Source organism: Ammospiza caudacuta, chromosome 1 (genome assembly GCF_027887145.1).
Source record: "Ammospiza caudacuta isolate bAmmCau1 chromosome 1, bAmmCau1.pri, whole genome shotgun sequence".
Classification (NCBI taxonomy): Eukaryota; Metazoa; Chordata; class Aves; order Passeriformes; family Passerellidae; genus Ammospiza; species Ammospiza caudacuta.
In genome coordinates this window covers 101,753,754-101,779,630 of record NC_080593.1, presented here as the reverse complement: position 1 = coordinate 101,779,630, position 25,877 = coordinate 101,753,754, and the positions used below count along the sequence as shown (strand labels likewise).

The 25,877-nt window shown below is 35.9% G+C and overlaps 1 protein-coding gene across 1 annotated transcript in view; it reads left to right on the top strand.

Annotated features, from left to right (window-relative positions):
* CEP192 (centrosomal protein 192) overlaps window positions 1-25,877 on the top strand; it is a 74,641-nt gene that overhangs the window by 47,946 nt on the left and 818 nt on the right. Inside the window, exons 38-54 of the mRNA XM_058805236.1 lie at window positions 472-648; window positions 2,322-2,412; window positions 3,111-3,287; window positions 3,812-4,072; window positions 4,282-4,391; window positions 6,462-6,571; window positions 7,760-7,901; window positions 8,468-8,640; window positions 8,950-9,073; window positions 10,839-10,944; window positions 12,140-12,344; window positions 13,764-13,843; window positions 14,687-14,782; window positions 16,249-16,368; window positions 20,076-20,197; window positions 21,079-21,202; window positions 21,665-21,723. Of these exons, the coding sequence (XP_058661219.1) occupies window positions 472-648; window positions 2,322-2,412; window positions 3,111-3,287; window positions 3,812-4,072; window positions 4,282-4,391; window positions 6,462-6,571; window positions 7,760-7,901; window positions 8,468-8,640; window positions 8,950-9,073; window positions 10,839-10,944; window positions 12,140-12,344; window positions 13,764-13,843; window positions 14,687-14,782; window positions 16,249-16,368; window positions 20,076-20,197; window positions 21,079-21,202; window positions 21,665-21,723 (2,277 nt within the window). The remainder of the gene's footprint in view (window positions 1-471; window positions 649-2,321; window positions 2,413-3,110; window positions 3,288-3,811; window positions 4,073-4,281; window positions 4,392-6,461; window positions 6,572-7,759; window positions 7,902-8,467; window positions 8,641-8,949; window positions 9,074-10,838; window positions 10,945-12,139; window positions 12,345-13,763; window positions 13,844-14,686; window positions 14,783-16,248; window positions 16,369-20,075; window positions 20,198-21,078; window positions 21,203-21,664; window positions 21,724-25,877) is intronic.

Sequence of the window (25,877 nt, the reverse complement as noted above, 5' to 3'; positions counted from 1 at the left end):
GATTCAGGCTATTATTTAAAAGCTAGATTTCCTTCCTTGGTGCTCCTGGTTATCTCACACCTGTAAAAATTCAGTAAAGTTTCTCATGGCATTCAAAAGGCATCTCTTTAATCTACAGCCAGACTTCATTTCTTTCTAAAATTAGTCTGTCAAAATAATTAGAAATTAGTATGGACCAAAAATACTTTTGAGCTGTAGTCTCTGAAATATTTATCTGAATCATCCAGATGAAATACTTCAGAAGACTGTGTGAGATACGTGTGGCATATGTACTTACAGCCCAAAGGATGTAAATGTAGGGCTATACCTAAAGCTGGCCATTGTCATAAAATAAAAAGAAGTGTTTATATTTTTGCCTTAAGAAGGTAGTTTTAAAAATGCCTATCTGTAATATTTTTTCAATTATGTTTTGATTTCATCAGCTAATCTTGTTCTATTGTGGGATTTAAATTTATGCATTTATTTTTAAAGCATCTTGAAAATCCTTGTGCTGCCATCTGGGCCTCAGTTTGAAGTGATGATCGAAGGTGAGGTAGAATCTGGGCAAAACAGACCTGTGTCTACACCTGCTAGGTGCTCAGACATTCCACCCATCCTCTCCAACAAGCAGTTCATTGCCTGGGGAGCAGTATCACTTGGATCATCAGTGTAAGTATAAGTTGAACAGCTGTTCATATAGAATATCATGTTAAGCGTTTTATATTGCACTTTTTTGAAGTAAATTTTCCCATTCACATTGATAATTGGCAGTAATTTGTTCTGTGCCTCAAGTGAAAGAAGCAGTATATTGCAATTATTTTTCTTGTGCAAGAAAGTTTTAGAAACAAACTGATCTTGTTTGAGCTTTGTGTGTTCTTGAGGACTCTTTAGTTATGATCAGAATATCTGGTTTTGTAAGTTTAGTGTGTCACGTAAGTAGAAATGAGAAGTATTTTTCAATTAAGTTGATAGAAAAATTCTGTTGGTTCTTTTGATACCTGTCTCTTGCTAGAGATTAATTATTCTAATGTGGAAAATCTGTTTTGCCACCAATTATGAATTATGTTATCCTTCAGACTACTTCTTGTCCACACTTTTTTAGTTTCAAGTTTACAGGTTTATTATTCTGTGCTTTAGTGAAACTGTTCCTAATTGTTAGGATGTTCTTTGCTTCTTTTATATGTAAAGTCTGCAAGTTTTGCAAGTCTCTGAACTTCTAGTAATTATTACTTGAAGGACTAATCCACTGTTGGTTGATACTGAACTTTTTGATTCTAATGATCTTATCATGTTCCTGGTGGTTTAAAATCAATGTTTGTATCCAATAACTGTTTCTAATAGCTGCATTTCTGTTTTTCTGGTTTGTTAAGGTGTAGTGTGCTTCTAACTGTAGTTTTGGTTATTTGGTATTTAGGAATTACTGCTTCTTTCCTGTGTGCTGCAATGTTTTTATTTTCTGTTCCTCCTGTAAATCGGTGTTGAGGAACCCTTGGTTTTAGGAAGCTGAAATTATTTCTGTAATTTTGTTTCAACAGAGTACAAAAGAATGTCTGCCAGTGTTGATAGAGAGAGGTTTTGCTCTCTCTGTCCTCCTCTTTAATTCCAACTGCATGATCTGTTCTCTTATGTTGTAGCAGTTCTGAGTTTGTCAAATTGAGTTTGTCAGTGTTTTTTACCTTCTTAAAATGACAAAGGCACTTGCTCTTGCTGGAGATGTTTCCTACCTCTGCTGATGAAAGCTCTGAGTACCTGAAGCCTCATCAATGCTAGGATGTATCGCAGAGAAAAAAACTATTTCAGTCAACCTGATTCTGTTAAGTGACCATAACTTTCTGTGTTGCTATTACATTGAGAAGTGCATGAGAAGGAAAAGTTATCCTGAATTTAGTTCTTTACAACTGTTCCTGTGAATCTGGGCCAGACTACTCACGAGACTTTGTTTCTGCATAACCAAGTCTCTCTGGATAAACTCATCGTAACTGTGTCCTGAAGTGGGGATTTTTATGGAGTTTTTGTATTGATACAATTGCTGGTTTCTTTGAAAGTTCAGGCTGTTAAGTACAGTACTTGAACTTCAGAAAATTATATTTTTTTAATATATATGTATATTTGGGGATTGTTTTGCTATGGGTATTTGTGTGTTTTGGTGTATAACAGTGTAGGATGTGTAAGTTTGATAATACAGAAACAACTTTTTATTTAACATATTCTATTGCTCCAAGAGGTGATTTTTTTCCATTAAATTACTTCAAAATTGACTGTCCCAGTTCCATTGCTTCCATGAATTAATGTATGCAGTTAATTTGTATTTGCTGTAAAATCTAAGCAAACGTATTTTTCAGACAGAAGAAGTTAATTCTAAGAAATGACTCTCCATCTGTGCCGCAGCATTTAAGATTGTTGATAAGAGGCCAGGATCAAGACTCCTTTCAGGTGCCTGCCATTAAAATTTCTCTTTAGTGTTTATGACAGTTACCAGGCTATGTTTATAATGAAAATGTTTTTGCCCTGAAGTGTTAGCAGCCTGTATTTGTTTTGAGACTGCCAAGATGAGTGTGGTAGCAGAGCTTAAGCTACCCTGGTTTTCTTGGGAGCCGCTGAAATAGGAGTGCTGTAGCAAACTGGAGCTCAGTTTACGGCTCTCTAAGCTGCTGTTTCACAGCAGAGTCAGTACTTGGTGGAGTGGTCCATCAATGGCTCTTCTTGCAGGAGGGAGTCTAGATGAGGATGGAAAAACTGGAATTAGCCTTTAGGAATTACCATGGCTAATGGCTCTTTTTGTTATGTAATCTACATTGACTTATATCTCCTCAAATGTTCAGATTTTTTAAATTTAAAATCTTATACTGTCAGAGAATCATGGTAAAGTTCAGCCTTGACAGGTTGGGGATTGAGGACAAAAAAAATCTGTGTAAACTGTGAGGCATCGAAGTGTTCATTATGGGACTGTGAAGTATCTTGGACTTTGTAATTTCATTGCATATTAAGCATTGCAACTTTAAATATGCCATTGTCCGAGAGGTTAATGTGCAGTTCAAAGAAGTTAATTCTTCCATCCAAGTGTAGTAAGTTTTACTGCTATGGTTTTTTTCTATTATAGTCACTTAGTTTTGATGTCTTTGTTTTTATAGCTGCAAAGTATATTTGGATCAGAACAACGCTTAACCAGTAGCTGGGAGCTCAGAATGCGTCCCAAAGAAGATACGAACATATACCTGATGTTTACACCCACTCGAGTAACTTGCTGCTTTGCAAAGCTGGAAATCAAACAGCTGGGGATTCAATCAAAGCCAGGAATTAAGTTTACTGTAAGAGTCCCAACATAACTTTTAAAAATTTTAAATGTATGTTTTTTGGGTAATTACTGAAAATCTAGCATTGAATAGGTGTTTCTGTCAAAAACTTGAAAATTCAAGATACATATTATGGACATCTGTATACTTGTTAAAGTCATATGGCCACTACATTTTATGCTTGGAACATGAGTATCAATTTTGCATGTAATTCTTTCCTTTGAGACTGATGAAATAGTTTATGTACTACATTAAAAGTAGCCTAAGATTTTAACTCTAGAAGTGTTAAAAAATCTGAACTTGTCTTGTTCTATAGGTAGGGCTTAAACAAACTTGGAAGTAGAACTTGAAAATAATTGAGTAAATTTAAGCTTTTCTATTTCTTGCAAGGGCTTTTCAGTTCACATTTTTAACATTTTCATTTGTTTTTCTGTAAGTGTATATAGTTTACCACAGTTGTACATAAATGTGTTTTGCTAGTAAGCTTTTTTCATTTGAAGTACTTCTTTTTTTGATGGTGGGTTTTGTTTCTCCCCCAGATACCATTATCTGGATATGGAGGAGCAAGCAATATAATTTTAGAAAATGTTAAAAAATTGTCAGATAGCTTCTTGGTTACACTGGAATGCTCGTTGTCTGCAAGATCACAGAAAGCTTCCTTCCACGTGAGAAACACAGGTTCCCGGGCTGCCTATGTTAAGGTGCTGTGCTTGGGAAACCTGCACACAAAAACAATGATAGATCCTCAGGTTATGAGAGTGTCTCCAGAGCAGTTTGTACTAAGAGAAGGAACACATGAAGTAAGTACAGTGCTTTGTTCTGAGCAAATTTTATGAATTTAAATTAAATGTGATAATTGAAAATGACTGACTAATTCTTTATTAAAATCTCGCCTATTTTCTGTTACGTCCTGTTCCACTTTTATTGTAGTAATCTGTTGACTCATAGTCCAAACATTAAAAAAAAAAAGATTTTTTTCCCTCAGTGTGTTGTCTATTCATTTTTTCAGGTGGTCACTGTAACATGGAATCCAATGGAAAAGAATTTCTCTCCAAGCATGGTGGTATCAACACTATGTCTCTTTTGGGGAGATGAAGTTTCTAGGCAGCAGTATCGCAGGTGAGGTGTGCTTTGCTGTTGGAACAGACAGATGTTTAATAAGAAGTTAAAGCTAGGGGTATGTGCTGCCACAAGTGTGATTCTAATGTGTTTCCAAAAAGAGCAAGAACAAGCTAAAATATGATGATATGTAGTGATCTGTTAAAAGCCTTGCACATATAAGTTGTTGATGGGGGTTTGTTCATTTATGGCTTTGCTTACTGTAGCTAGAATCCTAGTTAAGGGTTTTATTCTGTTTTAACTTACTTAAATTCAAGTGTATTGGGTTATGGGGAAATGTTTTCATTTATGTATTGAAAGAGATCTGTGTTATGTCTTTGTATTTCTCTTTCTAATGTGTATGTAACTTTAAAGAAAAGGCTTATGAAAAGAATAGTGCTGAAATCCAGGAGTATTCAGTTTCAAACAAAGTTCATGTCTTGGTTTGCTGAATTCTGTTGACAAAGAATGTGTTTGAGTAGGTGTGTATATGAGAAAAATAACATGCACATATGCTCATGGCAACTTGTGGAGAATACCTTGCTGATCTTAAATAGTGGTCATGTTATTCTGCATTTCAGTTTATGTAACTCAAACACACAGAAGTGGCATATTCTGCCTTCAGTGACAGAAGCTGCACTTGTGCTGTCCATGGGGTTCAGTGTAATGCAGAATGTTCAGACTAGGTAGAGCAGTAAGGTGCCGATAATCATAATTCAGTGCAAAACTTCAAAACAGCATTATTTCATTATTGATTTTAAATGCTATTGCCTCACAGTGTATGATAGTTATTGTGTATATCCTTATCCAAATGAAGTGTTAAACACGTCTGGATTTAACTGCATGGCTTTGAATAAAAAGCTCATGGAATAGCTGAGTTCCTGACCTTGATAGGAAACTGGCTTATTTTAGATATCTTAGAGGATGCTTGTTCCTGTTTTTTTGCATGAATTGTTTTGTGTGAGGCAATGCTCTCTATCTTGGAATCCTCCTTAAAGGGATAAAGTAATTAGGGAACACTTTTGGTCTACAGATCAACAGAAAACCCATGCGGGAATGGTTTTAGTCTACAGATCAACAGAAAACCCATGTAGAAGCTGAATACAACTACATAAGTATTATTGGAAACTTCATTTTTTAAATTCAGATTGTGGATGTTATGTACGCAAAATGACTTGTTGATTTTATTAGTCAGCAGGCTGACATATTGTTCTTGAAAGTAGTGGTCTAGCTGGTTGTTTCTTGATGGGAGTTTTTCTAAAATCTCCCTTGATAACTTGAAAGAGATGTATATGTCTTGAAATGACTGAGTTCTCCAAGCCCGTCAAACCCCATTCTGTAATTATGCACTAGAAGGAGAGCGTGATTTGGGACTTAGGGGCAAGAATGTGAGATGAGTATTCTGCTTCATCTGCCAGCTTGTGCCCCAAGTTCCTTACTCCAAAATTATATATAGTCAGCAGCCCAGTAAATAGCTTAGACATGAGAGTTAGTAGTGCTCAGGTATTCTTTCCTCCTCCATGGCCCTGACCTTATCTGAGTGTCACATTTCCTCTTGCTGACCTGTATCTTCCCATTTTTCCCAGGACTATTTATATTCCTGTGCCTCCCAGTCTTTTCTATGCTGTTGGCAGTCATGCTGTTGGCTCTGTGTTCCTGCTGTTTGCTGGCACCTGCTGCCACTCTGACATTGACTAGTCAATTTTTCCTCTCAAAAAACTTTCACTTGTAACCAAAATAGCATTCTCCTGCTTCCTGTGGTGATTGAAACATCGCTCAGATGCCTGATGTACTTATCAAAAATCTAGGTAGGTGTGACTGACAGCAGAGAACAAGTATGGAAAGGCAAACATATGGTAACCATTATTTCAGTGTTTCCTTTTACTCTGCAGCAATAGAAGAGGTATTTCTTTAACCCTTTTAAGACTGTGAAAAAACTTTAGTTTTAAATGGATGCTCCCAAGTTTGAGCTTGGTGTAGTCAAGAAATGAAGTGAAAATTATACTGGATTCCCATGATTCGTATCAATCTTTTCAATTTGTTGTTTCTAGTATTTTGTTTAATTTAATGATTCCTGTTTACCTCTAACAGAGCTGTGATGTATAAAGCTGAGGTGGAAAAACGCATCATCCCAGAAAACAACTTAGTGAGAAATGCTGTATTTGATGAAGAATTTCAAGGGGAGCAGCTTGTGACAGAAGGTAAGACTATATCTTCTTAAAAGAAAAATATAATACTTGTTTTCATGTGGCAAATGTGCTTTTGGCTTGAATCCTAGTTACTTTTTCACTATTTTTTTTTTTTATAAATGTAGAAGAAAAATTCTGAGTTGGGACAGTTGTACTGGGCAAAACTTAATTGTATTTTCTTTCCCCAGTCCAGCTGAGGGAGGAGTGTGATAGAATGGCTTTGGTGGGCACCTGGAATCCAGCCAGGGTCAACCCATCACAACAGAATGTGCCTTTTTTCATTCAGGATCTATTTATTTAAATTATTTTCTGTAATTTTCTCCTAGGAGCATGAATCCCTGGTCTGTAAATATTATAGCATTAAAAATGCTGAATTTATTTGGAAAGTGTTTGCCTTATTAACTATTGGGAAAGATTCAGTTTGTTTTACACATATATATTTGAAAATTGAGAGGCAGGCAACTTGGCTGACAGCAAAATATATATTTTTCTTCATAAATAGCTTTTTCCTCTGCTTGTTAGTAAGAAATGGCTTAATAAGAATACAGTATACTGTAAAGGGTTCCTTAAAGCACCCCCCAAGTGTTCAATCCCACAAGTGTCATGAATAAATTTGCTGTCAAACCCTATTCTTGAGCTAGTTATATTCACATATGGAATTACTTACTGTCCTAAGGCTACTACAGCTGAATAAATATGGTCTGTTTCTTTCCCTGAATTATGTATTGTCTTTACTTGAAGAAGTAAAGATTTTTTTTTTAATCATTCATCTTAGTTGAGGTGAAATCCTGGGGAACATTAAATACTTGGGTTCTGGAGTATCCTTTGAAATTGTTAAGCCAGTGTTAGAGAAAAAAGTAAAAGCTAACTCTTAATTTGGCACAGAATCAAATTAGTATATAGCATTTGTATAAAGGTGGAAATTATATGATAATCTTTTCACATTTTTTATATGCCATATTTATTATGTCTTGTAATAAAAAGTATTAAATTTGTGTGTATTCAGATTTATGTATTATATTTGATTTTAGTGTTGAGCTACACCTGACAGCTAAGCTTGCAGGAAGTAATTTTGGAATTATCTAGGATTTCTTAGCTGATGGATTATTAACTAAGTCTATGTCTTAAATCTCTCTGGTGTAATTTCTGAATATTATTGAATTGGTCTTACTAGAATTTTTCTATTACTCTCATTTTTAGTATGTGATGTCCCACGAGAGACAAATGATATCCATCTTTTCTATGCAAATATGCAAAAGATTCTCCTTTCTGTGGTCGGATATTCCACTTGTGATCAGGATGACTTTCAGCAGTCTACTGGATCCCAGTTGGAATTGGACAGGTATTGGAACCATAATTAGTAATTATATGTATGTAATTATGTTTTTTTCTTGTGAGAGTGGTTAGGCATTGAAGCAGGTTGCCCAGAGTGGCTGAGAAGTTTTCATCTCTGAAGAAATTAAAAACCTGGTTGGGCAATGCCCTGAATTACCTGCTGTAGCTGCCCCTCCTTTGTGCAGGGGTGTTGGATTGGGTGATCTCCACAGGTCACTCCTCATCTCCATAATGTGTTGCACAGCCTGCTGTTGCCTTCTTTCTCTATGCAGTACTTGTTTTCTCTGTATATGTTTTCAAATTATTTTATATTATCTTCTGAAGACAATTTTTTATTTTAATTCCTCTCATTCTAAATGGTACCTTCCACTTCCAAACATTCTGTGAAAAGCTGTGTCCTGTTATAGCTGCTGGATTGTTTTATACTTAATGGAGAATTGAATTAAATTGAGGGCCCATGTAAAAAGTATTGTACTTCAATAATAAAATTTTGAGAAATACTAAGAGTAGGCCGTTATAATTACTCATGAGATATTTTTTTACTGCTTTTGCCTAATGCAGTCTTATTTTCAGGTTGGAGAACTTTGTCACACATACTGCTGCAACTTTGGACGTTCTTCCTGTTAAAGGACCTCAGGGTACTTCTTTATCTGCAAAAAATAATGATCTAGCTCAGAATAAATCAGATGCTCAAGAGACTTGGGCTGTTACACCTGAGTATTTGATTTTGACATCTCCTACTCTTGGTAAGTATTTTTTGAAGTTAATGAAATAGCCACTTAAGTATTAAGATAACTATACTGCATAAGATGTTTGTAAGTGCGGATTGGCCAGTAATCTTTATGCAGACTTGATTTGAGCACAGTTTTGGATAAATCATCAGAGGTTATGTGCTCTGTGTATACATTGACAATGAACTGCATACCCATGGAGGTTCTAAAGTAATGTGAAGGTAAAATTAGGACAGAAAATGCTTTATTTTCATTGCTGCATGTCTTTATCTTGGGCATTTTTGTGAATTTTTGTATGTGTTAGCTTTTTTTTTTGTGTTACAGGTGAAACGTCAGATACTAGACGTGTGCAAATTCTCAACAATTCCAATCGAATGCTGGCCTTTGAACTTTCATGGCCAGCTCACTGCCTTACTGTAACCCCACAACATGGAGATGTTGAACCAGGGTAAGTATATTTCCATAAGTTCCTTTATGTGTGAAAGTGTGGTGAGGTTTTGGAGGAATTTATTTTTAGCTTAACTGTATATCTAGTTTAGGAATTTTAGTTGGTTTTTAGGAATTTACTTTAGTTTGCTTAGACTGCACCCTGAAACTATTTTAGCTCCAGGGTATAGACTTTTTGTCGACTAACATGCAAATCTAGCTTTTTTAGGACCTTATCCTTTTACAGTTGTGTATTGTGGGAATGTTCTTCTGTCATAAGTAAAATTACCTTGATTCCAGGAGTTTTCTGTGCCTGGAAGTTCTATTATTATTGCATAGTTCAAGGAGTTGAATGGTCAGTGAAGCTGAAGCTTTAAAAATCTGTTTTCATAGTAGTTTTTTGTTTAAAATTAAGCTGTGCATTTAAAATCAAAAAACTCTTCTGCCCTTCCCATAACCAGGAAACAACCCCCAAAATAACATTTCTTATAGAAGGCTTCTCTTCTGGGGACTTAGCATTTCTTTAGCAAATATGCTCATATTCCTCACAACTTGATTTTGGGATTCTTTTTATTTGGAGAAAACTTGGTTTTGCCATTCAACCTTTGGCTTCTCAGTATCTGTAGGTATGAAAATAATGACAAGCCAGTGTCAGCTTGCCCATGCCTTAATTAGGGTATTCTTGGAAAAGTAATCATAATATCATTGTATATGTATATAAGACTTTTCACATATGGCAGCAGAGACTTCCACAACTTATGCTTGAAAGATCTGCTCACCTCTCCCTTCTAAATTTCTGGTATTTTTAAGGTTCTGTTAAGACAGCTTTAAGAACCTGTTATTAAACTATTCTCATCTTCCAAAAAGTCTCCCACCAAAAAATAGGTTTTGCTTTCAGAATTATATTTCAGTAGTTGCTTTAACTTTGAAGTTGTTTACCCAAAATACTTTCTCTTCAGTCCTGCTTGGCTGATTGCATTTTAAACACTTAATTGCATATTCATGTAGATGTAAATTTCTGGGAAACTTTCATCACTGGTGAGAACAGAATAGAGATGCATGGAAGGGCTAGGATATCTGCTATTCATTGCAAATTCGGTCAATGCCAAGAAAAATAATCTGAAAGAGCAGTAACAAGGAATGACTTTCCAGCAGCTGTGAAAGTAAGGACATACTGAGTGTCTCATACCCCAAATTCAAGATTGTCTGGATGATTTTTACAAAGAGGGTATTGAAGGCCTTCTGCAAGCAATTTTCTTGCAGTGTAGAATTTTAAAATGTGTTCACTGGAAAAGAGTGAGCAGAATCCTCACGTTTTGGGTCCAAGTAAATAGTCTGGATCAAGAACAGAGGTCTGCAAGTAGGAAGCAGACCCATGGGAACAGCTGACTTAAGCACAGCAAGCTGCACTTGCCCAGTTCTCTATTTTTCATGACCATCTCCTCACAGTGCCAAGGGCAGTCAACCTGCCACAATAGGAGCCAGCCAGAATATTTTATACTCTGCACTGTGGGGGGCTGGAGCCTGCAGAATTCTTGAACTGAGTTAGGCCATGAAAAGAGGTGATCTGATTTCTCAGTGATGCTGAAAGAAGATCCTGGGATCATGGCTTTTAAAGCTTAATTTGTGGCATATCTCAGCACCTGAGATTTAACTATCAGTAGAGCCTCTTCACTTATCTTAAAAGTGCATCCTTTTTTTGGGTGGGCTAGTGACAAATGTTGTAGATGCTGATTCTAGTATGAGAGTCATGCTAGTTGATTTTTTTAAATTTTTTTTTATTTTAGGGCCAGTACACTAATTCTGGTGAGTCCTAATCCATCACTTGCCACAAGGCCCATATTAATTCCTTGGAGTGGCCTAATCTGTATCCATTGTGATAATGGACTAAAGGTATGTGGTTTACTTGAGACTTCAGATTGGAACTTTTTATTTTACTTTGTCAGCTCTAATAAAGTTGCTAAAACCTTGTAGATTTGAGTCAGAAGCTCTGTCAACTTCCATTATTCTTTTTAATTTGTGAAGTTCTCATAAAGAAAAGTAGTCAAGATGCCATTTTGTAAACTGATTTTTGGTTCGTAATCTCTGAAGAAATGCCATGATGTAGACACTAACTAAATTTCCAACAAAAGTGAACCCAGCACTGCCTTATGCATCATTTTATAAAACACTATATGTTCTGCCTCTTCACAGATCTTAATCCAAGACATTTCCCTGATAAAATTGAGGCATAGAAATAAAGTTTATGAAGCCAACATTTTTTCTTTTTACTGTGTAAGAGCAGGAGGACTCCTTGGTATTCTCTCCTAAAGAAACAGACTTTTTTTCTTATTTTTACAGTTAGTGTATGTTTTGAGTTATTTGTAACAATACATGGAGAGAGAAATAGACACTGAAAGGATAAAACTGTATCTACTTTCCTTTTGCATGGAGGGAAGTGTGAGGTATGATACAGAATTGGAAACTGCTTTCAAAAAACCCAAATAAACAGGGAAGTTGTTGAGAAGGAGATGATAACTGCATGCAGTTAACTGTGTTGTGTTCTACAATATGAGAAAAGGATTTAAGAAATCTGCTAGGACAAGTGTAGAGAATGTAGCAAAACCCATCAAATTCTAGGAAATCCTGTAATTAATAATGCTTTTATCATTTATTTGCTACCTCTCCAAATCAGCAAAAAGTATGCTAAGACTTTACTAGCATTAATTGAAACTTCTAAAATTTCTAATTCTGTAGCAAAAGGGAACACAAAGCTCCTTCTGAATGAGGCAGCTCTGTTTCCATTATCTGCAACAGAGAATGTTGTAGGAATTGTCAGTTAAACTAGTTGAAATTATTATTCCTGTTGAACTAAAATGCCTAGATAGCAAATTTTCGGTGAATGTTCCTTTTCTCCTAAATTAAACTTATCCTAGAATCTTTAAACTTTTGACGTTGGAGAAGATCTGGTGATGTAATGTATGAGAGCTTTCCTTTGTTGAAACGTAAAGCTGAACATAAGCTCTTGTGCGTAAACTAAATGGTTTGATTTATTGATATATCAATATTGACTGTTTAAAACTTTGCTTTTCTCCAAATTGTGCAATAGTTTATTAAAGTGCTTATTCAAGAGGCTGGCACTCAGAGCGTGTCTGGATCAGACTTGCCGTGTAGAAGATGTGACATCATTACTCCACAGCCTGAAAATCCCACTGTTGATGTGCCAAAGCTTCTTCCCAGGTTCCCTCTAACAGAAATGCACATAAGGAACAGAAACATTGCTTTTCCTAAAACAAGACCTGGTCAAAGCTCAGGTAAGAGGAATTAGTTATTAAATACAGCATCTGTAATATCTTGTGTTCAGAGGCTTTGTGTACTATATTGCATGTTTGGGAATTTTAGTGCTTTGGTTTTGTTCTCTTAGTCTAATAAGTCTGAATGACCAGTTCCCCACTTCTGCCTTTAGTTTGAAATGCTTTTTGGGTTTTTGGGGTTTTTTGGGTTGTGTTTTGGTTTTTGGGGAGTTTTGGAGGTTTTTTGTTGTTGTTGGGTTGGGTTTGGTTTTTTTTTTGTTTGTTTTGTTTGTTTTGAGGGTTTTGTTTGTTAGTTATTGTTGTTTTTGGTTTGGGTTTTGTTTGTTGTCATTTTGTTGTCATGTTGTTTTGTTTTTGGTGTGTTTTTTGGTAGTTTTTTTTCCCCAGTTCTCCTTATACAGCATAGTCACACCTTTTTTTCCACAGTTAGGTTTGCATACAGACAAATCAGTTGCCACTATGATGAATGCAGCTATGCTGTGCCTGGTAAAAGAGACTGTTAGAAGTCCACTTGAAACTCTTCTGGCTCAAGGCACCTTTGCAGTAGATCCCTTCTCATCTGCACTTATGCCCATAAAGAGAGGAGACCAATCGGTCTGGGTTTAGCAGGGAAATAAATGCTCTTCCTGAAGACAATAGGAGTCACAACAGCTGTTGTGAGGCTGGCTGTCCTTGTCTTGGTACATAGTGATTGAGGAGGACAGGGTCAATAATGGAGTCTGAAATGCTTGGACTGTACTTTTAGTTCCAGTAATGCTTAAAATTCTCAAAGTAACTCTATGGAACTCTCATTCTGTTATCTATAGACCAGGTTTCTTTGTAGTACATACTTTTTTAGGCAATGAAGGTTTTTTTAATGATTCATTGCCACTATTTTTTTCCAGCAGACTTGAGGACTTTCAAGACTTAATTTATCAATAATATCTTGGGGGTTTTTGCTAAAATTATGGAAGTATTGTAATAATAATACTTTGGTGTTTATATATTTCCTATATAATTTATGTCTGCAACTTAAACTTTTTAAAGTGCTATTGTAGACTGAGATGATCTTCTAATAATTTCTTGCCAAGAGACATATATTTATATGCATGCTGAGTAACAAAACACATTATTTGTTACAAGTTTATTTGGTTCCAGTCTGGGATATTGTGTTTTGTCTCTGAATGATCAAATAATATCTTGGGAAGGAGTTGGATATCTTTTGGGGATTTTTTGGTGGAGTCTAAATTTCTTGTGTATAAGCTTCTACAAATTTTATGGCAGTGTGCTTTGTTTGAGTCTGCTCTTGAGATTTGTTATAATGAAAACTGTTTCCACTAAACTTGTTTTCATCTAGAGACACAGTTCCTGCTTAACTCTTTACAGCAGGGATACTTGAACAAAGATATTTTCTATGCTGGTCTGATATTTCTCTTTTAGAGAATTACCTGGAAATGGAGAATAAAGGGAATGAAAATCTGAAGTGGAAAATATCATCTTTTGCACCACCCTATATTAAAGTGAGTGAATGCTTGCATTGGGAGTTTTATGCCAATGTCTGGGTTTTATTTTAACTTTTCTCTTCCTGCTGTGCTCTCTCTCTCCCTGCTGCCTCTCAAGGAAGAATATATATTTGAGCATGACCTCAGTTACAAAGGCTTTTTTCCTCTGTTCATATCAGGGAAATGTTTTGCTCCTTTTTTTCATCTCTGATGTGTTCCCTGACTATGAATCAATCAGTGCTGGGTGGTACAGTTTCTGCTTCACTTACTGCTTTACAGAGTTTGCTTGTGCTCATACAGTGTCATCATCCAGATTTCATTAAGTGATCAAGCATAAATGAAAGATAGGTGTGTCTTTTTGGCTGCAGAATGCCAGACTTGTGCTGCTGAAATTGCACTGTACGTGGTGTCTCGGTAGAAATTTGAGTTAGGTCAAGGATATTTTAATTACAGTGCTGTTGCCTGTGCCTAGCTGTTGATGTTTGTAAATGCTTCCCTATTTTTTGATAGTCTGAAATGCTGTGATGATTTTGGATTTTATACTTGAATTATTATTATGCTCTATTGTTGTGAAACTTTAAAAAATGGTTATTACTCTTAGCAGTACCCATGGGTACTTGGTCATGTTCCAGCCAGTGCACCACCTCTGAACTGTAAGTCAGTAGTAGCGGTGACTGGATTTAGTAATTTCAGTCTCTGTTGATTTGCTTTTAGGGAATCAGTTTTAATTCTTTACTTAAAAGTACTTTGAGTGTATTTTCTTCAGTCTTCTGCAAGGGGTGTGTGTGTGTGGGTGTATTGTGTGGTTTCAGGCAATTTTTTTCCTTTCACTTCAAATCTGACTCACAAATTGATTTGCAGGGTGTGGATGGAAGTGGCACTGTTTATAGGGTTCCTTACTCTGCTTTTGGATTTTCCCATGTTTCTGGTACCCTTGAAGTTCATGAACAAGAGAAGGTAAACACTTATAAATATTTCTGGCATATTAGTGTATCTCAATTGCAAAATAAGATCTTAAATGAGAAATAAATTTTATTTGATAATGATAAAATGGTGGCCTTTCAGTACTGGGCTCTGGAGTGTGTCAGATATTCTGCATCAGCCTAATTCAGCAGAGTTAATTCTAAGAATTCATGCAATCAAAGTAGTTTGATTTCAAAGTGGTGGTGTGTTTATGTTACTCTTTGGGGGTTTTTAAGGACAAATTATTTCAGAAGAGAAAATTATTTTAAATGCTTTGTAAAATTCCAGAAGAAAATGGCAAATAATCCTGCGTTCTTACAAAACTTGTGTAAGCACCTGATTCCCTTCCTTGAAGCATTTTTGCTATACTTGTTCAGGGACAGCTGTCTGCTCCTAAAGTTGGTTTCATTTGACTTGCAATTTTATCTCCTGGCCAGTAGAGGGTTTCATAACCACAATTATAAAGCACATCCACGGATAGACTGAATGGATTTATAAGGGTCCTTTCCTCCCTCATCTTCTCTCATAATGCTACTTGAGTTCTATCTTTTCATCTTCCTTAAAACCTATCTTTTCATTGTTATGGATAATTATTTCCATAGAGATGTAATTTGTAATCTATTTACAAGAATAAAAAACCCACTCCTGACCAGTTTCATAGTAATTTCATAATATTGCAAGCCATTATTTGAATTTAAACAATTGTATTTGCCTTAGCAATCCTTGTTCAGGCCTATTTGAATAACATTTACATCATTGGCATGCCAGGCTGTGGGCTGGAGCTGATAAGGTACAGTGCTATCATGGCTGGCTGGTTTTTTTGCAGTGGATATTATGATTGGCTAATGAGATGTAGTTGTAGTGATCTATTCTAATCTGCTGCTCTCTTTCTCTTCTTCCCTCAACCTCAGTTCTGAAAGTTTATTCGTGAATTAACCTGGTACAGCACTATATGGAGACAAGCCATTGTTACATAGGTGGTATTTAAGGATGATTGAATTCATAGGTTGCAAGTAGGTTTAAATTTTAGGCTTTCTAATAATTGTAGTGCAGGAATTTCAGTTTTGGAGATGGAGGAGTTGAGTTGTTCACAACTTAGTTGCCAGATGAAGGAAGTTTTTTCAGGTGCACATATTTCCCTTCCTGGTCCCCTTTCTCTCCATTTTATTAACAGAAGTAATTGTGCCAGCACTTGCACAATTGCACAAAAACTGAACTCAAGTTTTGTTCAAAACTGATTGCACAACATATTTCATCCATTTTTTCCACTTGCGGGCAGAGGAGGATTAGCTAGTTTGCATAGTTTTCTGCAAGATCACCTGTGTGTGTCATGTGTGTTCTGTAGTGTGTAAATTTTGTGCTGGCTGAACCATAACTTTGTACAGGTTAAATTGTGAAGATCCTGAACCTGAAGATTATTTGTGTTCTGCAAAATTTTCCTTTTTTTTTTTTTTTTGCAGGTTGCTGTAATTTTTTCACCTAGAGATACAGGAGATTACTCCCAGTTCTGGGACCTTGAGTATTACTCAGTTGGAAATCCAAGCAGGAAATACAAATTAAAATTTCAGCTTTCTGGAAATGTGAGTATATAAGACCTATAAACACTGTTTGAGCTCAAATTTTTGATAACATCTGATTTTACTATACACCTTTCTGTCATGTATACATTGGTATATTCTGGGAAAACTCAACCCTGCTAGTATTTTGCTGGATTAAATTGTATTTTTTTCCTTAGGTTCCTTTTCCTTATGTGATAATGCATTATCTTTTGCCATTTATGGTATAAAACTGTTTGTTATTTAAAGAGACTAGAGATAAATTTGCATTCTATGGGAATTGTTTCTGTAGACAAAGGTATTTCTGTCAGTTTTGTTTGTTATTTTCCTTGCTGGTTTTATTTTTGTAAATAAGTAGTTGACTAACTGACCTTTGCTATAATACATAACTCAGTGTAGTTTTGGAATTTTCAAATATCCATCTTGCAAATGGGTATTTGTGTCTCTAATAAAACCTGCTTCAGTATTTTATCAGAGTAACAATGTAGGTGGGGATAATTGTGAAATTTATACATGGCAGCAACTGGGTTTGAGCTTCCCTTTGCTCCGCTTTTGTTCCTCAGCTCAAACTTCATAGTAAGGCTTGGAAGAAGTGGGTTGAGAGTTGCAACTGGTTTTTTGTGCTTTCTCTCCTTACCTTGCTTTTTATCCCATCTATACAAGAGGAATTTACCTAGGACAGAGGATTTATTACCATAAGGAAGAATTAATTATAATGGTTAGTTAAATAAGCTGAATGTGAAGAGCTTTCTACATTCAGTATGGCACGATTGCTATCTGTGCTTTGCTGTCCTCTTTAGAAGGTTTGACTTGATTTTTCTAAGAAGTCCACTCAAAGATTTGGGATCTTTCTTTGGAGTATTAAGCATGCTTCAGTAGTAAGAACCTTACTTATCCTTCTTACATTTGTTTTGTAGGTTCCTTGTTCTTTCCAAATTAATTGTGTTGAAAGAGTGCTTGTAAAAAGGTTTAATATTAAACAACTTCTGATTTTTTTTTTTCTGTATAATGTTTGGTTTTAGAGGGTTTTTTATGTAAATTTCATCAAATTCTTTGGTCACAATTTTCCTGAAAATGAGGAAAACATCTAAATCATTTGTCTTTTTAAAGCTAGTTGAAGTGTGGAGAAGATTAATTCTTTAACAGAACTCTAGAGTTTTAAGGAAGTCTCTTCTTAAAACGTGACTAGTTGTCAGAGTTGTGGAAATCTTTGAGCTGCATGACTTGATATTAATGTTTTCAAACTGCTACTGTGTCAGATTTGTTCTTGATTTTTTTTGTTAACAATTAGATCTTGATAGCATCTGTGCACATGGGAGAGAAGTTAGTAGAAAATACTTGAAATGCATGTCACGATCATTTTCAGAAAGATTTGAAAAGGAAGTACTGTATTTATCAACTAGGTAGGGAACATCTGTTCAGAAGAGGGATCAACACAGAACATTTAGTGTTGCAGCTTTTAGTTGAGAAGACAAGACAAGTGAATCATAATCTGTTATCTTCTTGGGATCAAGAGTTTAGGCAGTGTAACTAAAACTTTGAAAAGGACTTGGAATCTGGTGGCTTTGCTGAGGCAGAGGGCTACAGCTGTGGTTAGTGTGACTTTTGATAGAATAAAGGGGGGAAGAGTGACTTGACTGTCATTCAGAGTGACTGAGTGATGTTTATTTATAGCACCACTTCAGAAGAAATGAAAAATTTGAAAGAGCTTAGTAAGGAGCTAAAAGAACATTAAGTTAGGAAAATCAGTGGCACATATCACTTTAATGTTTTTCCTGACAAATTAATTGACTGTAATTTTGATTATGCTCTACATGTGTTTGCAGTCCTCACCATTGGAAACTGTAGTCAGGAGTTCAGCTCATCATGTCTCTGAAAGCAGTCTGAGAGACAGAGGAAGGAGGGATTCTCTGTGTGCTCTGAGCCCCAGCCTCTCAGTGCTGGTCATTCCAACTTAGTTTTGTCCTTTCCTGAGGAACATTTGCTCCTGCTGCTGGGAGCTGCTCCTGGGGGCTGTTTGAAGATCATTGAGCTGAAAATGAATATTGTGCACAGGAGTCTTGGACTGGTATTTGGGTCTAACTATCAGTCTCTTCTGGGTGAACTGGCAAGCACCTGCCACAAGGCTGAGACAGCAGCAAAGTCCTGACTGCTCCTTTAGCATCTAGAAAGTTGAGGACTTGATAAAGAACCCCTGCTATTTTTTAAGATATTACAAATGTTGAATGCATGCCATTTTTTAATTTACATGGTTTATGTACTTTAAAAAGTTAAATAATGTACATAAGTAACAATAAATAAGTTTGAAAGTATCAGCAGCACAGAGCTTCATTATCTTTGTGTATCTCAGAAGTGAGAAGAGGGAAAACCTTTTTAAACTCTGTGAGAAAAATAATTCAGATTTTCAAGGTATATAAATTTCTGTGTTCCTGAGGTGTCTTTGGAACTGCAGCGCTCAAGTGTAACCATTTGGAATGTTAATGTACTGCTCTCATTTGAAACAGCAAAAGTCAGTACAGGCTGTGGTAAAGCAATCAGTATTTCAAGATTCCCTTATCAAGACTGGGGTAACTTCTGATCATTTTCCATAATGTACCTTGTTCTCATGCAGTCAAATTGCCTTTTGATAAATTAGAATTTGAATGATAACAGGCATGATGTCCACTATTTTTCACTATGTGGAAAAATAAAAGCTCTTGAAACGACACATGTGCAAATCCCTTCTTGTCTTTATCAGGTTCTACTGGGGTTCATGGGTTATTTGCAACTGAAAAATACATTCTTTAAAATAAGATTAAGAATTTTTTTTATGGCTGCTGCTATTTCTGACAGACTGATTAGCAGCTCTTTCAATAGAAGAAATGAATGTCTAAAAGACAAGTTTGTCATAGCAGCTCTATTGAAGATGAATCTATTTTTTTCATCTTCCCTGCGTCAGGGAATCAACTGCTTGTCTAAAACGTCAGCACCATTTCAAAAATTGACATAATGTTGTACAACCATAAGTGTAGGAGGTTCTTTTGGTTCTTTAACTTTGTTTAAGATGTTGTGACCCAAGGGGACTCCAAAGAATATCTGGCAAGATTCACTAAGCAACATGGAATTTGAAATCGATTATTTGTCCAGTTATTCCCATTGGGTGATCTGGTCTCCCTGTGTTAGAATACCCTAAATGGGGGTCTTGGTGATGATCAATATTTTGGCCTAATTTCTGAATGCAGAAAATACCATATTGTGCATTATCTGTTTCTCCCTCTCTGGAGAGGCCTTTCTTTGAGAAGGCTGTATTGTTCATATTACAAAATTATTACCAAGCTTTTTGCTGTCTTAAGAATTCAGATTATAATGCTGACTTATGTCTTCCTTCTTTCTGAGTAGTTGTTTAGCCAACTTGGTTGTTTTTGAGGCATGTGGGCATAATATCTGCAGAGGAAGTGAGGCGTTTTTTGGCTTTTAGTAAAATCTTGGTTCCTTGCAGCCTTTTTGAGATTCCACCTGCCCTCCTAGTTTGTTGTGAACTGTCTAGTAAAAAATATTTGTAAAGCACAGAAGCCTGTTGATGTAGTCTTCTAACTAATTGCTTCCATCATGATGATCCAGACTCTCATGCTCCTGAAAGATTATTCTTGAAATAAAAAGTCTTGCATTGGGTTAGGGGAATGACTTACATTCCTAAATACTTAAGTACTTTTGAACTTGCAGTTTACAATCTTCTCTGGTTTTGCCAACAGAGTACTAAAGCAGAAAATGAAACGCCAGTCGTGAAATCTTCTCCAAGTGCCCTTAAGAAAACTGAGCTTGTAGTTACACAAGAAAGGAAAGCTTACCCTGAAGGACAACCAAAAAGAATAAAGTATGTATGGACAAAACCTGACAAGAGTGTGTCTGCAGCTGGGCAAGGGGGTGAGGGAGCAGAACCCAACTCCACAACCAAAACCTTTTTTACCATTGGGACATCTGTGGGGTGGAGCAGGCTTCACAGAGAGTCTGTGCAGTCCCTGTCCTCAAATGGTTTTGGGATTTACCTGGTCAGCTTGCTCTGACCTCACATATGACCCTGACTGGAGCAAGAGGTTGGGCTACAAACCATCTGAATATCTTCTGCCCTGAATGATCCTATGATTCTATGTTAGAATAAGCAGCTGTAAAAAACAGACTTGCCAAAAACTCTTGGTGGCTTTGTATTATTCAATCTTCCATGCTTTTTGTTTTCAGTTGAGTTTCTAAGTTGTCTAACTATGATATGCTGTGGTGAATGAAATGGTCTTGGCAGTAGAATTTTGTCTATGCTTTTTATATATTTGCCTTTTGGATACTCCAATTGACTACGAAGTACTGCATGTCTTAACCTTGCTGTTCAGTCTTAAGTTAATTGTCAGTTCTTTTACAATGGGATGATGTGAATATGGCAGGAGAGTAAAACAATTGGTCAAATCTGCAATCTTAGATAAGACTCTAGGTCTCTGGTAAAGCATATGGGGGAAAAATTCAGACTGTGAAAGTACATATAAGGAAATTCCTGTATATTTATGCCAGAGTGATACTTTCATTATTCTTTCTAGCTAAAATATCTTGCCTACAAAACTTGAAGTGAGAGAGTAGATGTTTTCTGGATATTTCCATTTTTTCTGATTTATTCTCAGAAAATACACTTGTTACTTCAAGTATGCAGTCAACATACACTGATCATACAGGTCAGAAATGTTAATATCTTAAATTCCTTTTTCAAATCAGACAAAAAGAGGTCATTCAAGGGGTGTATGCACCAGAAGATGTCTACGTTTTTCCTCTAACCAGAGTTGGGGAAGCATGCACGTTAAAGGTGCACTTGCGGAATAACTCCCGCACAACACACATGGTGAGTCTGACAGATTTAATCTTAAATAGATACTTGTAAGTCCTTTCAGTTGCTCAACTGCACTGGTTTTTTCTCTTTTACTCTTGACAAAGATTGCAATAGGACGTCTTAGTTTGCTAGTACCAAAAATCAATATTTGAAGAATTTTGATGTGTAATTTTTCTGTTTTATCTGACTGAATAACTGAGTGTATTTGTAATATATTAATAGTAAAGTATGGTAGATCATAGTTTGCATAGGTTTGTTATTCTGATTTGTTGATTTTAATTTTTTAAATTAATTCAAAATATTGAGGTTAGTTTTTTTCTTTACTGTTCAAAATGTGGGCATTCTCTATTTTTAAACCCTGGGTGTGTGTAAAGCTGTATTTGTAAATGACCTGATTTATCTTACACATGTCATAAATTGAATATGATGGACTTAAATATAGTGCAATTTTAAGCATTTTGTATTAAATTACAGCTGAAATTTGTAAGTCCCAGGGAGCCTTTCTACATCAGGCACTTGAAATACTCTCTAAGGTGAGTAATGCATATGCTAACATTTTCTCCTAACAAAAAAATTAACCAAGTAATTCAGTAAGATAAATATCTTCTATATATGTACAGTGCTAAAATGTACATATAAATATTCTGGATTCTTTTGTTTGTGGTTGCTGGTTTGGTGGGGGGAGGGGGTTGTGAGGCTTTTTTGGTTGTTTTGTTTTGTTTTGTTTTTGGGTTTTTTTGGTTTTTTTTTTTGGTTAAACTGTACTCTCTAATCTCTGTTCGAAACAGAATGAGCCCACACAGTTATTTCTGCATCTGCCAATTTCTTCACTGCAAATTGTTTCTAACAGTGCTGCTGCTTTTAATGTTAAGCCTAATGCTTCATGTAATCATTTGGCATGCTGTGCACAATCAAGTCACTCCTTCCATTTATACTTTCTGCACAACAGACCAAGCAAATTGCCTTCATGATGCTTCTAATTTGACAAACCTGCAGAGCTGCATCAAAGATTCTCTGCAAACACAAGGTTTCAGCAGCCACTGGAATTGTCTGGTCATACCAACTGTTTCAGCATTTTACCTGCATAAAAGAAATTTTTGAGTTAGTGATAGCAGTCCCTAAAAAAAAACCCAGTCATCTGTGGAGTTCATTACAAGTATGTGCCAGTGGTATTAGTCATCTCTTCAAGAAGTGCAGCATCTCACATGCTCATCTGCAACAGTGGGATTGTCAGGAAGCAGAAATGCAACTGTTTCATTAGAAGTGGTAGCAAACATTCTCAGTGTTTAAACAGGTTCCCATTTTAAACACAGGAGAGCTAAGGCTATAGAGAGCAGAAATTGTGAGCAAATAGTAAATGGAGTTAGATATTCTGCCTCCTAATCTGCCCCACATTTATCACAGAGACAGGGCTGTGGTGGTGTTAGCCAGAGGTATTCAAGGTATTCTTAAGGTCACTTCTCAGTGCCAAGTGTTGTAAACCCTCTTAGGCTTGTGTTAGTGCTTCAATTTAAATGTCATCTTTTTATTAAATATTTCACATGAGAAGACACAGAAGGGTTTTTTGGGGGGGTAATGACCAGCATAACATCTATTCAAATAAAGACAACTACCTGGATCTGTCTGAGGCTGTACAGCAGCACACAAAGGACGGGATGACTTGATTTAGACATCCTTGACAAAAAAATAGTAATTTCGCTAGAAGATACTTTGATATTTCAAAAATATTTTTGAGGAATGCTGTAGAAACTATTTGGTATATTTTCTGCATGAGATTATGCACTCCTACTGCATTTATCTAAAGTAGACTTAACAAGTTTAAAAGTCAGTCTACTATTTTTTTCCTAGTAATTTTGGCAGTTTTTTCTTTGGTTGTAAATACTAGCCTTTCCTATTTAAAAAAAATAATTTCTCTGAAGTCAACATAATGCTCTCCCATTTATGAGCATAAAGCACAGAAGATTTGCTTGACTTGGATAGATGTTTTTTTAAAAAGTGTTAGAAGTGTTTTAAAAGGCTTTTATTCAAGAATAGCATCAAAGAGGATATCAGTAAAGCTGCCGGTAACTGTTTCCTTCTAAACTTGGCATCTGAGGAAGTAATGGTCAAAACTAATTGGATGAAAAGACTCTTTGCAGGAACTTGAAATATTAGTCTGTAAATAAGAGTATAAGAGTAGACAGTACCATCTACCTTTATGTTTTTTGCCAAAAAATTGTAATGTACTAAATGTGGTCTATTGGATGCTCGTAATTTTGAGGGCCAAATTTAAAAGTAATCCTGTGTAATCAACTTTTAAATCTAGACAAAGAAAGTGAAACTTTGTATCTAATATCAAGAGTCTTGTCCTTCAGAATTTGGTGTAGTGGTTTTGCCAGTTCTTCAGTTGATTATGCAATCCCAAGTACCAGTATACACAGCTCTGCTGTGGAATTCTGTCTCCAATTTACACCCAAAAAAGTTCTATTTGTTGACAGACTAGAATTTCTTCTACTGCAAGGAGAATACTTTTAACAATATGACTCTTAAGTGATACAAAAGTATGAATAAAGCATTAAAAAATGACAAATTCCTGTTTCTGGAAGGACTACCAGGTTGCTATGCCTACTTTAAGCTTGAGAGCAAAAGTGTTCCAATTTTACTGCTTTCAAAAGCCATCTGATTACAGAATAGTATATTTTCCAAATACTACTATAAGGTAAAGCTGTTTGTTGAGTTGTTCCCTTCACTAATTATTTTTGTTTCCAGCAGCCACCCTTCTGGGTGTCAGTGGTCACTGTTCATTGATGAACCATCTGGTTACTATGACTTACGCTGGGCTAACTGCCCATACTCTTCTTTTTCATCTTACTGCAGTGTTGTGTTTTGAGGATTAGAGGATTAGTTTGTCTGTGAAGCAGACTTCAGACATGCCTGACTTTTCAGAAATATCACTGGAAACTGATGCAACAACCTGTAAAAGCCATACACTAATCAGAGACTAACTGAGGTGCTGGCATAGTGAAGAGTTTGAAATAAAAGGGGTGTTTTAAGAGAAAAAGAGTTAACTGCAGCAGAATTCTGCTTGTCCTGAAACTATAGTTTTTTATTACTGTACTTGAGAAAAATCTTCCAGACTGCCTAATTTCTGAGAACATTTATGTTATGGAGTAGCCCAAAGAGCTATTACATTTGAAGTCTGAACTTTCCAGTCTTGTAGCTGAGAAAATGAAATGGAAGCAAGTGTGATGAGTCTTTTCTCAGTTGTGAGAATTACAAAACAGTCTACATGATGTCTGATTTACTCTGCTTTTAGGGAAGAACAATAATGTGTTTAGCACCTACCCAATGGACACCTGAATTTAGAGATCAAGAGGAATTCAATATGGTTGTCTTTGCTAAGAACTGCTCTGCCTCAGTACCATTCAGGCCATATGGTACATATACTGGAAATTAAAATTTGACAGCCAGATGTGGCCATCTTTTTGAAAGAGCAATACCTAACATACTGTTAAGTTTTTGATAAAGTGTAAGTTTGAGAATGGTAATATTGTTCTTTTTGAGTAAGTGTTATGTAATGTATCAGGGAGCATACATATATTATTTTGGAGATGATACAGACTTCTGCATCTCCTCTGGCTTTCTACTGAATTTACTTTTACTTCTGTAAATTCTCAGGTGGCCTAGTTATATGCAGCTTCACACTCTATTCCTACTAATATTTATGTTTTCTAACATAATGCAAGTTACAGATTAAATAATCATACTGACATCCTTCACTTTAAAAAATTGATTTTCTGTTAAATGAGCTGAGTAAATATCTTCAGCCTGTATATCATAGATGGTTAAAAAGACAGACACTGCCAGATTTGTTATACAGCACTTGGCAGTCAAGAATGAGACATGAAGCTGATTTGGTTGTATTCCTTTGGTGCAGTGTTGGATGTAGTTCACTATGGTACAATCAGTACTTTATTTTTGTATTCACCTGACGAAAAAATACAGTAGCATCCCAGTCTTTATTCTAAATGTGTATGCTCTTATTTGATTGACCAGGACGTTGTTGGGGGGGGAAAAAAGTACTGGTATGGTTACTTGAGCACTAAGGATGATACCAGCAAATGAGAATTGTGTGTAACGCAGGTGTTATGATTTCAGGTGTGGGTAAGGGATAGAATAGAAGGGTAAAATCACAGACTGATTATGATAGCTCGAATTAGTGTAGAGAAAAGGAGTACAAAAAGGTAGGAACACTGTGAGAAAAAGTAGGAGAAATAAGCACATGCCAGAGGACTTTGGACGGTACTATACACTCTTAAGGAAAGGAAATTGAAGGAATAGTCAAAGCAAACAAAACTGTCTTTTCTGTTTCTACTAAGTGGGGATGTTCTGTAATTCCTTAGTTTGTGCCTGTTACTGCCACCTGTTTCAGAGCTGGATGTTTCTATTGGATGCCATGGAATCCAATAGACTGCCACTCAGAATTTTCAGCTATTGCTTTTACAGCTTATATTTTTAAGTAATTCAGTCTAGGCTTTTGGCAATTAACACAGATACCCATTACATTTGATATGTTTTTTATGTAATCCAAATAGAAGAGGAAAAATGGTGTAAGATTTCTAAAATGCTGTTTGAGGATGGATGTACTGATTTACAATAATTCAACAAAATATTTCTTAATGTGGAGGCAATTAAAAGTAATAGGATT